This window comes from Armigeres subalbatus, chromosome 3 (genome assembly GCF_024139115.2).
Source record: "Armigeres subalbatus isolate Guangzhou_Male chromosome 3, GZ_Asu_2, whole genome shotgun sequence".
In the NCBI taxonomy this organism is placed as follows: Eukaryota; Metazoa; Arthropoda; class Insecta; order Diptera; family Culicidae; genus Armigeres; species Armigeres subalbatus.
Genome location: NC_085141.1, coordinates 37,546,756 through 37,562,176, shown reverse-complemented (window position 1 = coordinate 37,562,176; position 15,421 = coordinate 37,546,756). Strand labels below are relative to the sequence as shown.

Genomic DNA, 15,421 nt, shown 5'->3' with positions numbered 1-15,421 from the left:
CATCACAAGGCATCGATAGAAAGATTCCCTCCCACTGGGGTGTTGTTGAAATCAAAAATAAAAATCAAATTCAATTCCGTCTGGAAACAACTTTCAATTAACTCGAACGAGCAAAATCAAGCTTCATTCCTGATAGAACGAACGGGGCAAAATGAAAATTTCCCCCTTCTAGGTATTTATGATGTTTTCCACTCTGGCGTTCAAGCATGAACAACGACAGGGGGTGTGCGGGTAGCATGCAGCAAAAACAACTGCAATGGTTGCAAAAAAAATGGCGATTATTGCACTGCACAAAGCTGCAGCTCAATATTTTATGCATCCAAGCCGATACTTCTCGAGAGGATTCCTCTAGCGCCTGGTGCATCGATGGCGATGGTGGAAAGCTGGATTTGATACTTTTTAGAGCAGAATGGAAATAATACAGCGCTCGGTCGTATAAGCGGTCGGAAAATTGAGTGTGATTGGTTTATGGCGCTCACATGAGCAGTATGGCTTTTCCGTAGTGACGTTTTGTCGAAAAATGATGATGTGCAAAAAAAAGTTCGATTTATCCACCTGTTTTGATTATTTGATTGAACATATTCGAGAGTCTCATCCAAGCTTCTGAATTCTTAACGGATTTTTCGTTTTCCGAATAAAATTATTGTGACTTTTCAAAATTGAAATTTTTATTTTTATCTTTTAGGTGCCATCATACATCTTTAATAATATCAATGGCCTGTTCCTATGTTATTCTTTTTGGTCTTGATTTTAATCTCAGATATCAGAATTACCTTGATCTGAATATGGATTAATACAAAACCGCTTCCACTTCTAGTAAACATTTATCGAAAACAATTGCGACATTTCAAATATAGCAAAACATCAAAAGCCCATTTCTATACTCAGAAAATCTGTTCACTTCGGAATTCTTATCAAGCATTCACAATTATATCAAGATTGAAATTCTCAAAAAATTCTTTCGGAAATTTTATTCGAAATCGAATCTGAAGTTCCCAAAAGTTCAAAATCTTGGGAATCCAATTGGAAAGCAGAAAATCTCATTTGACCGTTCCATTCAGTACCATTATAAGAAACATACTTATTCGCGCTTCATTATTCCTTTTATATTGCGTAGGATGAACAGCAAACTGTGAGAGGAAGTCCTGGAACAATAATCCTACATAGGAAATCCCTCAGCTGTTCCTCCAAGTTGATAGAATCCCCACATCAACTTTTCTCTCGTTTACCTTCTCACTTAGAGGTTCTGCTCGTGGTGCAAAGGGCCAACCTGAAAGATCTTCATCCTGTGCTATCGCCTCAACCGGTTGCCAGGTTAGGTTTTGGTTGATTTCCCTTATATTTTTGCGGGGGCTACGTCGTCGTAGGGCTTTGCTACGAAGTGCTGCTGGTTTCCAATGTCGTTGTCCTGTCCAGTCCCAAATCCGTTTCCGAATTTGACAGATTTTCTCCTCGCATCCCTGGCAAGAAAAGTAAGATGTAATGAGAATTTTAATTTTATATAATCACATTTTTTATTTGGAAAATAAAATTCGCTTTCAGTTTAATAACAATTTTATTAGCAAATTCAATACCAAGCATCACAATTATGTTAACAGCCTCAGTTTCGGTATTTGTTTTGAACCAACTGATGCAACTACCGTGGTAAAATACGGAACGCAGACATGCACCTGACCCGAGCACATTGCTGTTATTTTCCGTCGAAAAGCGAGTGGGATTGCCAGGCTACTGAACAGCGAGATTGACTGCCTCAGGGTACTTGTGTTACCGTGCGTTCGTCCTCTCCGGCATCGTTTATTGCTGCAGAATCGGTTCCATTTGGAAACCATTCGGATATAACCAGCCCCTATCGATTCAGTTGATCTTTTTGACATCAACTAAATCAGCTGTTAGGAGGAGATTTATCACTCGGCATTGCAATGATAGTTTCGCTTAGTACCCAATGACTGAGAAGATTTGATTGTTTTTTCTGTCATAAAAAATCGGAAGACTGTTCACTCGGCAATAGTACATTCCCCTGCTTCAAAAACCCACCATTTGCGAAATTTTACGGAACAATCTCTTTTACTTTGCTTTTAAATTTATCTGACGCTGAGTATTTCCTTCAAAGTAAATTTCATCGAACACATCATATTACTTCTGTTTCATTCCAAATTTTCGACCACTATTCTAATTTGAATCTGGAGCAAAATAGAACAAGCTCACTGGTTTCCCCAGCAGTGTTTTATTCATGTTTTGCCTTTCTCGTATACTAAGTATACGTAAAGGCTATATGTTCGCTCCAAAAATGAACTTTTTATAGGAGTCCCGGAGACCCATAGTGTTATATACCAATCAACTCAGCTCGACGAATTGAGGTGATGTCTGTGTGTGTGTGCGTGTGTGTGTGTGTGCGTATATGTGTGTCTGTGCGCGCACCAAAAGAGCAAAAAGTTTAGCTCACTTTTTTTGCACTTACCCTCAACCAATTTACTCGCAATAGATTGCATTCAACGCAGTATACTGCCCCATTATTTCCTATTGAAAATTGGCCGGATCGGAAGTTATGGCCAAAATACTTTTTCTCATAAAAAATGCGTAAAAAAGTCTAGCTCACTCTTAATGCACTTACCCTAAACCAATTTCGCGGAATCGCAGAATCTTGTCTCATTATTTCTTATTGAAAATTGGCCGGATAGGACGATGGGTTTAGAAGTAATGCCCGAAATACTATTTTTACCGCACGAGAAAGGCATCATCACCGCTAGGTGGATTAATCTGGGTTTTTTTTTTAATTTCCAATTTATTGGAATAATTATGTTGCGGTCAGGAAAGGCGCCGTAATTGCAACGTGGATTGATCCGTAGATAATTCATAGGGGAAGGAGGGGCAATATGCCCTAGCTAAGCAAAGACAGCTTTAATTTCTTAGCTGTAAAGATTGTCAAGGGTATTTTTACCTCATGCAACAGTCAAACAATATAGCTAGCTGATGTCATTTAAAAATTGTATAAAATTGCAATCATATTGATAATATTCACATTTCAAAAAAGTGGTGATATTTTGTTGCCAGAAAACTCATGAGGCAAAACGCCTTCAAGCTGGCAGCTCTTTGGGAACAACGCACCACGTGTCGGCGAATCAGCATTCTGGTATGGATAGTGCGTGGAGACGCGTAGTACATTTTAGGTTAGTCCGCCTAGGGCCTAAGGCATTGTCCTCCGTGAAATGTTAGATGTTTCATCAAAATGTGGAAAATTTAGGTTTTTCCAAACTTCCCATCTTTTATTATGACACTTTTTTGCCTAGACTACAAAATTAATGTAGAACAGCTGCTGTTTCAGATTCATATTCAAACTGACAGTTCCGAATGATTTGAAGCACTGCTGATTTTACTCTAAGGCTGAAATAATTGAAATGGCACGAAATGCTGTGCGGCATTTAGAGAATAGTACACTCTGGTGGCCTGAGAAAGGGTGATTTTTGGAACATTTTTCTTAAACGTAACATTTCCTTTTCAAATAACACACATAATAATGTACATGTAAGGCCATCAAGAATATAATGGTATGTTATTGCCATAGCTGACTTTTTGTTGATATTATTAGATACTTTTGCGGACGGGAGAATAATCTTTACGCAACAACATTTTTCGGCTAAGTTGGCAGAACATATTTATAGTTATTTTACCAAACGATCACCTGTTGACCGATTCTAAGAGTTTTAACTGAACTTAACAGCAGTTCTTATTTTCTGATTTTTTAATCTATCTTTTATATCTGCATCGCCCGACGTTTCGGCAAGTTTATTAGAGTGTGAATATCTCAAACTAAAACAGACAGAAGATAAAAACAAATTCCCCAGTAGAACACTTACCATACAACATCGTAGCATGACAAAATCTCGATTTCATTAACATTTTTCATAGCGTAAAGTACGTTGACACGACGTATTTTCTGGAGTTAAAAATTAAGCAATTTTCATATGAACTTTGCCACATCTTAACTTATTTTGAAGAATGAAAGTATTCTTATTAAAGAGCAGTGTTTCGATGTTTTGATAAAGCACAAATAATAATTTAATAATGATTAATAATTAATACAATTTCTACATCAAAAATTAAAAAAATAATTGCAATTATGTATGACAACATATTTTTTACAGATTATAGTTCGACTGAGATATTTGTTCTTGTCTTCTGGCTTTTTCAGTCTGAAAATTATTCAAACAGGCTCACATTTGCATTGCCCGACGGGTCGAAACGTCGGGCAATGCAAATGTGAACCTGTTTGAATAATTTTCAGACTGAACAAGCCAGAAGACAAGAACATATTTTTTATCGGACGTTCAATATTTGGCTCGTTTTAATCTGTGCAAGAATACACAACACCATCACAGTACCTATCTTACCGTTAGCCTACATAACATTAATGAAGTGAGAAATTTATTTGATTATGATGATAAAATGATTCTTGGTTTATATGGTTCTTAAACATCATAATGATGTGAACTTGACATATGCCCGATTACATTGAATAACTGGGCACAATGAAAAGTTTTCCCTGGATGTAATGTTTTTCAATGGGCCACATGTAGTGTATATTCTTAAATCTCACGCGGGCCGCAAGAAAAGGTTTCGGGGGCCACATTTTAGGGATCACCGGTTTAGAAGAAATATTTAATCACTTACCAAGGCGAGTTCCAATAGATTTCCTTCCAAACCAACATACTACATGTATTCTGGTCATATATCGTTCAGGATTTTCTCTCATTATGTCGATATATTCAAATTTAGAGACTACTAGATCATCTTTGGGAAATAACATCAAAAACAAGCGAGCTTTTTTCGATCTAGTACCCATATAAATTTTTCTTCCATTCCTCGATATCTTCTTATCTCGATGGTCCATTCAATATCGAGATGTGGAGAGGCGACTGTACTCCTTTGCAGTGCGCTCATGGAGATGCAGAAGATTGCTCGGTTTCTTGTAGCAATCAGTGTGGAACTAATTTTCCTCCCCTTAATTTTAATTGACTGTGATGACGTGGCTGGCATCGTTATTGGTCTTGAATTAAAGAAGCTTGGAGATGCTCCCAGTCGAACCATTCCTCGAGCACGACGACACGCCACATCGTCACTGACGCCAAATGCCCGGATGAGAAGCTGAAATTTCCTGATCCCAAATCCTAAGCCCCGTCCATCCTTAAACATTGTAAACTAACCTCGAGTCACCACGAGTACGCTGGCTTCTACCCCCCTCTTACTAACCGTATAATAAAATGATATTGATTGTATATATCACAAAGAACAATGGCTCCGTAAAGTGTTATACACGCCTGAGCCTACCAAACAAACGAAATTGGAAAAAAAAATAAAGAAGCTCTAAAGCATGTACAGAAAGGTGGCTCAAAAACACTTCTCAAATTCTTTGATGGGTCTTCTCGTTTGGTTTTACAGTCAAACCTCGAGTCGACATTGAAGGGATCATCGACTCATGGAAATATTGAGATGTGGAATTGAAAATCCTTAGGAAGCTGTTTGAAAGAACCATCACAGTAACCCAGAAAATATTTTTCAAAATAGCATAGTTTGTTTCCATGAGTATCTAATAGGTCATCTGGTCGAATAGGTCAGTTGGAAAAAAAGATCATTTAACCAAAAGAGTCGTTTGGCCGAATAGGTCATTTTACCGAATAGGTCATTAAGCCGAACAGGTCATTTGGCCAAATAGGTCATTTGGTTGAACAGGTCATTTGGCCGAATAGGTCGTTCGGCCGAATGGTTCATTTGACGTCTCACATCTCACTTATCACTGTGAAAAATGAGAAAAAAGAAACTAGAAGTGACGATTGAGAAGAGAGGCGTCTTATTTCTCACTTTAGGCAGTGAGCAGTGATGAATGAGTAATGGGGTCTGAGAAGTGAGAAGTGAGACCGAACAGGTCATTTGACAAAATAGGTCATTTCAAAAGTGAGAAATGAGATATGAAAAGTGATACGTCTCATTTCTCAATACTTATTTCCCTCTTCTCACTGTGAAAACTGAGAAGTACCCCTACTCACTTTTCACTTTTTACAGTAAGGAGTAAAAATAAGAAGTGAGTAGAGAAACCTATCACGTCGTATTCCTCATTTCTCACTGTAAAAAGTGAATAGAGTGAAGTGGGAAATGAGACCACTCTCACTTCTCTCTCCTCACCTCATGCTTCTCCCTGTGAAAAGTGAGTAGTGAGACGTCCAACTTCTCTCTTCGCACTACTTCCTTTTCACAGTGAGAAGAAGAGAATAAATAGTGAGAAGTGAGACATCTCACTACACACTTCTCACCCCTCGCGCCCTTATTTCTCCCTTCTCACTGTAAGAAGTGAGTAGTACTAAGTGAGAAGTCAGACGTCTGACTACTCACTTCTCACTTTTCACTGTGAGACATGAGAAATGAGTAGCGAGAAAAGAAGAAGAAAGAAAGAAGAGGGAAATAAGTAGTGGGATATGAGACGTTTCACTTTTCACACCTCATTTCTCACTTTTGAAATTACCTATTCGGCCAAAGACATGTTCGGTCAAATGACATGTTCGATCAAATGACCAATTCTGCCAAATGATCTGTTCGGTTAAATAACCTTTTCGACCAAATATCCTATTCGGCCAGATGTACTATCCGGCCAAACGTCCTGTTCGGTCAAATTTCCTATTCGGCAAAATGTCCAACTCCGCTAAATGATCTATTTGGCGAAATGACCTATTTGGCCGGATACCGAATCGGTCAAACGATTTTCGGCCAGATGGGTTTCTGCCTAATGGTTTGTTCGGCCTAGTGGCAGTAGACCAAATGGCTTTCGATCCTTCCCCCAAAAAAATGTATGGAAAAATGACCCCCGTTAGAACATTTTATAAATGCACTTACGTGTAAGAGGAGGGCTTTGGGACAGTTCGTCGAATGGCATTTCGTCGAATGATGTTTAGTCGAATGACATTTAGTTGAACGGACATTTGGTCGAATGGACATTTGAACCGTTTGTTTGAGAAACTGCATATGTGACATTTTTGGCCAAAATGAGATTTTCATATATTCTGAATCCTCGTCCAAAAATATGTATTCTGGCAAAAAATGCAGTTTTCAAACTGGAAGTGCCTCAGGATGTTGAGTTTTGCCAAAAACTATTGATCTACATTGAAAAAATCGAAAGATTCGGTGCCAATTTATTCAAAAACAGTTAGATTTGAATTGTGAATAATGGATATATGCAGTTTCTCAAACAAATGATTCATTTAGTCGAATGGACATTTAATCTAATGGACTAGGGGTCTCCAGTAGCCTTGCGAGCAAAGGCGTAGGATTGCCAATCCAGAGATGGCGAGTTCGATTGTTGGTCCTGTCTAGGATGTTTTCGGGTTGAAAACTTTCTCGACACCCTGGACATAGTGTATCCATTGTACTTGCCACACAAGATACATACTCATGCAATGGCGGGCATAGAAAAGTTGAAAAGCAGGCAAAGTTCCAGTTGGTATGTAGAGCCATAGAAAAAGAAGAAGAAGACATTTGGTCGAATGGAGATTTAGTCGAAAGGACATTTCAGTCGGTAATAATCAATTTGTAAAACGGATAATTCGTCAATAGATTTATGGTTCAATTTGAATAAAAAAATCCACAAGATACATGGGATAAACTGTTTTGTGGAGGAGGTCTTCTTCTTCTTCTTCTTATTGGCATTACATCCCCACACTGGGACAGAGCCGCCTCGCAGCTTAGTGTTCATTGAGCACTTCCACAGTTATTAACTGCGAGGTTTCTAAGCCAAGTTACCATTTTTGCATTCGTATATCATGAGGCTAGCACGATGATACTTTTATGCCCAGGGAAGTCGAGACAATTTCCAACCCGAACCCAGCCTAGACCGGCACCGGGAATCGAACCCAGCCACCCTCAGCATGGTCTTGCTTTGTAGCCGCGCGTCTTACCGCACGGCTAAGGAGGGCCCCTTGTGGAGGAGGTGATGAAGTTCAATTATAAGCTGAAACGAATACGAAAGCTAATGAGGATTTGTCACCTGAGCAAATGGAAACTTCTAGAGACCCTTTTGGATTATGGAAAAATTGAAAACCTAAAAAACATATTGGGTACTGATAGCAAAAAACCCTCAATTCTATATTACGGGACAAGCTCAAAAATCAATTATAGCAATGTTATTTTCCAATGCTTCAGCGTAGTCGGCTTTGAAACATTTCGTTGATTGACATTTAGTCGAAAGGGCATCTGATCGAATGGAAATGGTTTTCTTATTCTTTTCATTGATACTCTTTCTTGCACTCAATATTTATAGTTAATTAGCATTAGTATTGAGCAATTCGCACAAATGCTATTGTATGAGAGTAGCATCACTTTCATCCGTTACCACAGATATTGATTTGGGAGTGATGACTATCTCTTAGATGCTGAGGAAGGGGAAGGATGATTAGTTGGACATGGACACCTACGTGAAAAAGATGTAGAGAACTCTACGACCTCTCATAGGTGCCACGGGAGGTTTTGGGATTGTGTGGCTCCGGAGTCCCCCAAGGAAGCACGCTGGGTCCATTGTTGTTTTCGCTCTTCGTGAATGACGTAACTTTTATCCTGCAGTGTGGAGGTCTGCTGTTGATGTTTGCAGACGATTTCAAATTATACATCGTTATTCGAAATCTGGCGGACTGCCAAGAATTGCAGAAGCTCCTGGATTTATTCAAATGTTGGTGTGAGCGTAATATGATGGTGCTGGCTGTTTCAAAGTGTTACGAAATAAGCTTTCATCGCACTGCCGAAACCGTGGTTTTCGATTATAGTATCGCAGGTACAACTTTACAAGGTGTGGATCATGTTAAAGATCTAGGCGTCGTGTTGGATGACAGGCTAACTTTCAGACGTCATTTTTCAACTACGATCGACAAAGCGAACCACCAGCTTGGTTTTATTTTTAAAATCTCAAATGAATTCCGCGATCCTTTATGCTAAAAGACTGCTCATTGGTACGCTCTCAACTCGAATTTGCTTCTGCTGTCTGGAATCCATATCAAGTTGTTTGGTCTGCTCGGTTCGAAGCTGTGCAACGCAAGTTCGTACGATATGCCCTGCGCCATCTCCCATGGACGGACTCGCTGAATTTACCACCGTATGCTGATCGCTGTAGTCTACTGGGGCTAGATACTCTTGATAAGCGGAAAAACGCGGCGCAAGCAGTTTTCATTGCCAAACTTCTGTTATCCGAGTACGACGTGCCAGATTTGTTGGCAAAAATTCCATTGTATGCACCATCACGATCCTCCTAATAAAGCTTAAAAAAAACCATCACGATCCCTTCGACCTCGAGATTTGCTCTTCGAAGAAAGGCATAACACCAATTATGCTGCCAATAGCTGCTTTGTCGCTATGATCCGCCATTTCAACGAGGTGTCGGACCAATTCGACTTCAACATCAGTTCATCCGCGTTCACGGCTAAACAGATATTTTATCAACTGACCTTTAGTTTTAAGTTTTCATGTAGACGACACAGTCAGATGAAATAAGCAAAATAAAAAAAATAAATAAATAAGGCATAAGCGGTAGCCACTAGACCACCGTGTTCGTCAATATTTATACAATAGTTAATTCAGTATGAAATACGCTTTCATTCATAATTCGTTAATGATTAGCCGAAAATTTAATTTCGACCAAATGGTCATATAACCTAATGTCTATTTGACGTAATGTCTTTCCGACCAAGTGTCATTTGATGAAACATTATTCGACTAAATATCTTTTGACCAGGTGATATAGATTCATCGTAGTCGGTTAGAGAGGTTCGCCAAAGTCAATATCCTGTCGGGAATATTTACCGTTTTCTTATCATTTATTCTTTTTATGAACCCATCATTCTTTGGACAATATTGGTGCAATAATTATGTGAATCTATGGAACACCGCAACAAATCATTTATTTTTTTAATTATTACTGACTAAAGTTCTTTTCTTTCAAATATCCAATTAACGAAACGTCATTCGACTTAATGTACCAGGATTATTCATTCGATAATTGGCTTTCGACCAAATGTTCTTTCGTCTAAATATCCTTTCGACCAAACATCATTCGACCAAATGTACGATGATTCTTCATGCTAAAATCTGATTTCGACAAAATGTCCATTCGACCAAATGTCCATTCGACGTAGTGTCCTTTCGACCAGACATCATTCGATCAAAATGTCCTACGTCTCTGATGGACTAAAAGTTCATTTTCGACTAAATGTCCTTTCGACCAAATGTCATTTGACTAGATGGCATTTGACGAAATGGTATAGATTCTATGAGGAATCTAGTCCCGGAGGACCACTTTTGCGAAAATTTCAAACATGACTTGTGACATGTCATATGTTATTATTTCGTAAAGTTAAGTAAAGTACGAAAGTGCTTTTCGGGAATTGAAATGACCTTACCTGTCTCCAGTTAGCATTGCAAGCAAAGGTGTAGGATTGCCTATTCGAAGATTTCGATTCCAATTCTCGGTCCGGTCTTGGATGTTTTCGGTTTGGAACCCATTCCAATGTGGTTTTGTTAAGTCATATCAATTCGCAGAAGTCATATCTGGCATTTTCGCAAAAGTGGTCCACCGGGATGCCTTAGGAACCTGCCAATGGCCAGCTAGGGTCATTTAGGTTCCAAGACGTCCTTTCAAAACTCATGATCACAAAATAATAACACATCATGTGTCGCATGTCATATTTGGAATTTCCGCAAAAGTGGTAAACCGGGACCGGAGTCCGGATGCCCTAGGACCACACCAATGAGGCCAGGTTAGGCCATGTCAATTCCCGGAGTTAACTTTCGAACTCCTAATCACAAAATTATGACATATGATGAGTCGCAGGTCATATTTGGAATTTCCTTATCACTTATAGCCGGTTCCGGAAACGTGAATAATTCCCAGATTGGTTAAAAAAAAGTTCCATTAAGGGAAGAACATGTCCGATGAGCATCCCCCAAAAGATTCAGACCAGTAAAAAACTACCCCAGTACAATCCGGAATAACTCCGGGCCAAGTTCCAAATACTAATTCGATTTTTTGAAAAAAAAAAATATTCGTGTCGGTTCAGAAACGACGGAGATATTAGAATTTTTTTGTTAATTTTCACCCCTACCGTCAGACGTATACCGGATATTGGTTAAACTTATGTTTAAACAGCATTCGATGAAGTCGTTTTAACGCAGATTTTGGAATTATGCGATTTACGCAAAACGTACCAGCCGCATAAAAACCAGCTTTAGTGTTTTCATATCTGGCCACAGATCAAGACTACAAAATCCAAATGTCATCCATTAATGGTATCCATTAAATGTGCGACAGTTAATTAAACCCATGTACAACAAACTAACCCTTATTTATCTTTTAGGACTAAAGAAGGATAGGCAATCGTAAATTATGTCATTTGAAGCATAAAAAGTGATTCTATATTGGTGACCAAATATGTTTTTCTTAATGAATGAAAAGTCTACTACATCAGCAGAATAAGAAGGCTAAATACAATGAAGAGCGCCCCAGATTGGCTCCGTTCAAGGGTAGGATCTTTGACACCCCTAACATATGACGTAAGCTTTTAAGACACATACCAACGATCATTAGGAGTCACCTGCATAATGGGCTTCTACTACTAAAACAGGCGATCCATAGTGATATTCCTAATCAGATTTCTCAGCTACCGACACTAAGCGGCTTCTAGGCTGTTCACGAAAAGGAAATCAACATTAACGCCCTGTTTGGCTTAACAGAACAGTTGAGATTTTATTTGCCTGATGTCGAGACTTTGTAAGTCCTATCCGAAACTATTCACTAAACACACTTCTTTACATAATGAATGTTGTCGCTAGTTATGTAGATGTGAAGCCGATTATGTTTTCATCGATCTCTTAGTATGTTACTGCACGGAAAATGGCGACTCCAGAGAGCCACTTTAAGATACTTTTTCGGATCGAGATAAGTAACTTTTCAAGGAAATAACAGGTGTTTTGGAGGATGGCTATGCGGATAATATCGACATCAAAGTTTAATACTTTGGTTTTTGCTTTCAAAGTTTTTGTTTATTTTGTCTCTGCCTGAAGCTCCAACTACACGGAATATGCTTCCCGACTAACCATACCATCTCATACTCCACAACCCCGTCTATCCTAAAATGATAAAAATCCTATCTCGGGTCACCACGAGTACGTTGGACTGTCTCTCGCTCTTACTAACTTTAAATAATAAAATGATATCGAAATTAAAATATTGGAATAAACATTGGCTCTGTTAGGTGTCACACACGTCTGCGCCTACCAAATAAACGAATTGAAAAAAATAGTGGAGAAAAATTCTCGCTTAACTTTTCAAAAGGACCTAAGTAACATTTTTTTCATGAATTAATTTGAATACTGCAATCAATACCTTTCATGTTGTCCTGTTGATTGCGCTATTCAAATTAATTCATGAAAAATGTTACTTAGGTCCTTTTGAAAAGTTAAGCGAGAATTGTAGCCTTTGTAACAGCTTACGCAAAAGTCATGAAGGTAGAAGCGTTCAGTTTAATAATCAGATCTTTTCTTAGAAAAGTCCACGTGGGCCTTGGCAGCAACACAAAATATGAGAAAAAATCTTGATTAATGATTTTATTAAAAATTTGGTAACGGTTAGGAAATAAACGTACCAAGACTCCTAAAATGTCATTTATACGCTTTTTTTTTTAAATCATGCTCTGACCACATGCTCTGTCTCCATCATGCTCTGATCAATTATCAGAATTTTAATTATACACGCTCACAGACTTGCCACTAAAAGCATAACGATTTCTAACTCCTAATTAATGAACATCATTTAAGTCTAAAACAGACACGTGGGCTCTACCTCAGTCGTACTCTGATTTTCCGGTCGCTATAGTTGCACAACGAATAAAACTTCTGCTCATAACGAAGCATTTCCCAGTGATTCTGCTTTTTGCTGCATACATTAGTGGATAAAAAAAGCTTGGTAACCAGCAGAGATGGCATGGCAGATGGCAAGAGGTTGATATCCGGGTTAATGATTTTTAAACGAACTGCATTCCGGTTTGCTCGTTAGTGGCGCCCGTCATCCGAACCGAGAAGCCATCTTTGAGGGGCTATTGCGCCTGAAGGTAGACTATTGTTGGTTCGAGTGCTATTCTCGCTAAACCCAAATCGATTGACCGACCTATTGTTGCCGTTATTCAACTTGATGCTGCCTCACACGAGTCACGGGATGCGGTGAATAGGGGATTCCTAACGGACCGGGGATGAGATTCGGTTCATCGGAACATAGATAGGATGATAGTGGGAGAACCCGTTATACATTCCTGCGAATTTGTTTGCTTCTTTTCCATTCAAACAAAACATCGGTTTCATGCATGCAAGAAGAAAATGTTCCTCTTATTCACGGTACATTGGCAGTATGAATTGCGTGCGGGTTTTCCGGGAGGGACAGAAAATATAATATAACGAGAAAAGGGTTATCTTCTCGAGTGGGAGCAACCATTATTTCAACTTGTTTATAATCGAACACCGCACCGGAGCGATTTGTTATGGACCCCTTACGATGGAAGTGTGTAGTCCTGCAACCACTTATTATTTCCTACTATACCTTCTACCGGCCACCATTCGACAAAAGAAACGCAAATTTATTTGTTTCGTTAGTGGTGAACATTTTCCTTCAAAAGCAAAGGCACTTAACTTGGGGAGTGCGTGGCCAGGGTCGAAGAAGCGCCCTAAAGTATGTAAATCAATTGATATTGTTGTGGATATCACGGTGATGTAGGTTGGACAGCTATCTAATGGGTTGGATGGATGTAGGACCAATAGTATTTTGTTTTGCGGATCAAAACATAACCGTAACCTTCAATTAATTAGAAATGAGAGATTTTCCATTCGAGTTTCCTAGTAATAAACACCCAATTAAGACATTAACTAATCAAACGTATTGATTCGTTAACCTTTACTTGTTTAGATGAAACCTGCCGATCGGACGAATTCACCTGTGCTAATGGGCGATGCATCCAGAAGCGTTGGCAGTGCGACCGAGACGACGACTGCGGCGACAACAGCGACGAGAAGGGTTGCCAGGCGACGACGTGCGATCCCCTGAAGCAGTTTGCCTGCTCGGAGAACTATTGTATTACGTCCAAGTGGCGCTGCGATGGGGAACCGGACTGCCCGGATGGATCCGACGAGAGGGTGAGTTCAACGCTTTTTATGCCAGTGACTTGTTTGGGACATTTGGCCGAATGACCGATCGAATTTTATTATTATGCAATAATTGTTTGATTGTTGAATGAAATCACTTTCACTGACTTTATGTTAATGAGCAGCAAAAAGGGGCTATTTCTAATTAATTAATCCCTGGATGTAGAGATTATTGATTCCCTATAACATATTTTTCTCATGGTACAGGGCTGCACAAACCCGACACCTCCCGCCGTAAACCCGTGTCTCTCGCTTGAGTACCAGTGTGCCGATCGGATAACCTGCATCCACAAAAGTTGGATCTGCGATGGCGAGAAAGACTGTCCGCAAGGCGATGACGAGATGCCGCCCATCTGCCAGAATGTGACCTGTCGACCCGATCAGTTTCAGTGCAAGAAGGACAAAACATGCATCAATGGACACTTCCACTGCAATGGCAAACGGGAGTGCTCCGACGGAAGCGATGAGGTTGATTGCGGTAAGTAAATCAGCGGTCCATTTTAAGTCAATTTGAATAACAGGAAATTCTGCTACAGCTGAGCTACCTGCTGTGAAGTGTAATCCTAAGACGGAGTTCGACTGCGGTTATGGAATGTGTATCCCACTATCGAAGGTTTGTGACAAGAAACCGGACTGCCCGGAATTCCAGGACGAGCCTAACGATAAGTGTGGCAAGAATGAGTGTTTAGAGAGCAATGGAGGCTGTTCTCATCTGTGCGTGGACACGCCAGCTGGGTTCTACTGCGATTGCAAACCGGGGTATGATTGGCCTTTTTCTTGACTGGGTTGTTTTCAAGTATACGTTTTTTTTGACAGCTACAAACTGGTGGGGAACCGTACATGCGAAGACATTAACGAATGCGAGGAGGCTGGATCGTGTTCGCAAAAGTGTACCAACGAGATCGGTACTTTCAAGTGCGAATGCATGACTGGCTATCTGCGGGATCCCCGGGATCACACCAAATGTAAGGCGACCGAGGGGCATGCCTCGCTGTTGTTTGCCCGACGACATGACATCCGCAAGATTTCGCTGGATCACCGTGAAATGACATCCATCGTGAACGACACCAAGTCGGCGACGGCATTGGACTTTGTGTTCCGCACCGGAATGATCTACTGGAGCGACGTTTCCGAGCAGCGGATTTACAAGTGATTGATTTCAAAGATCAGATCGTTTGAGTAGTGTTGTAAATTTTGCATTTCTTCA

The 15,421-nt window shown here is 39.8% G+C and overlaps 1 protein-coding gene across 8 annotated transcripts in view; it reads left to right on the top strand.

Annotated features, from left to right (window-relative positions):
- LOC134227195 (low-density lipoprotein receptor-like) overlaps positions 1 to 15,421 on the top strand; it is a 1,220,229-nt gene that overhangs the window by 1,120,817 nt on the left and 83,991 nt on the right. For all 8 annotated transcript variants that reach the window (XM_062708524.1, XM_062708522.1, XM_062708523.1 and 5 more), the window contains 4 exons: positions 13,979 to 14,205; positions 14,422 to 14,692; positions 14,751 to 14,973; positions 15,031 to 15,363. In XM_062708524.1, the coding sequence (XP_062564508.1) occupies positions 13,979 to 14,205; positions 14,422 to 14,692; positions 14,751 to 14,973; positions 15,031 to 15,363 (1,054 nt within the window). The remainder of the gene's footprint in view (positions 1 to 13,978; positions 14,206 to 14,421; positions 14,693 to 14,750; positions 14,974 to 15,030; positions 15,364 to 15,421) is intronic.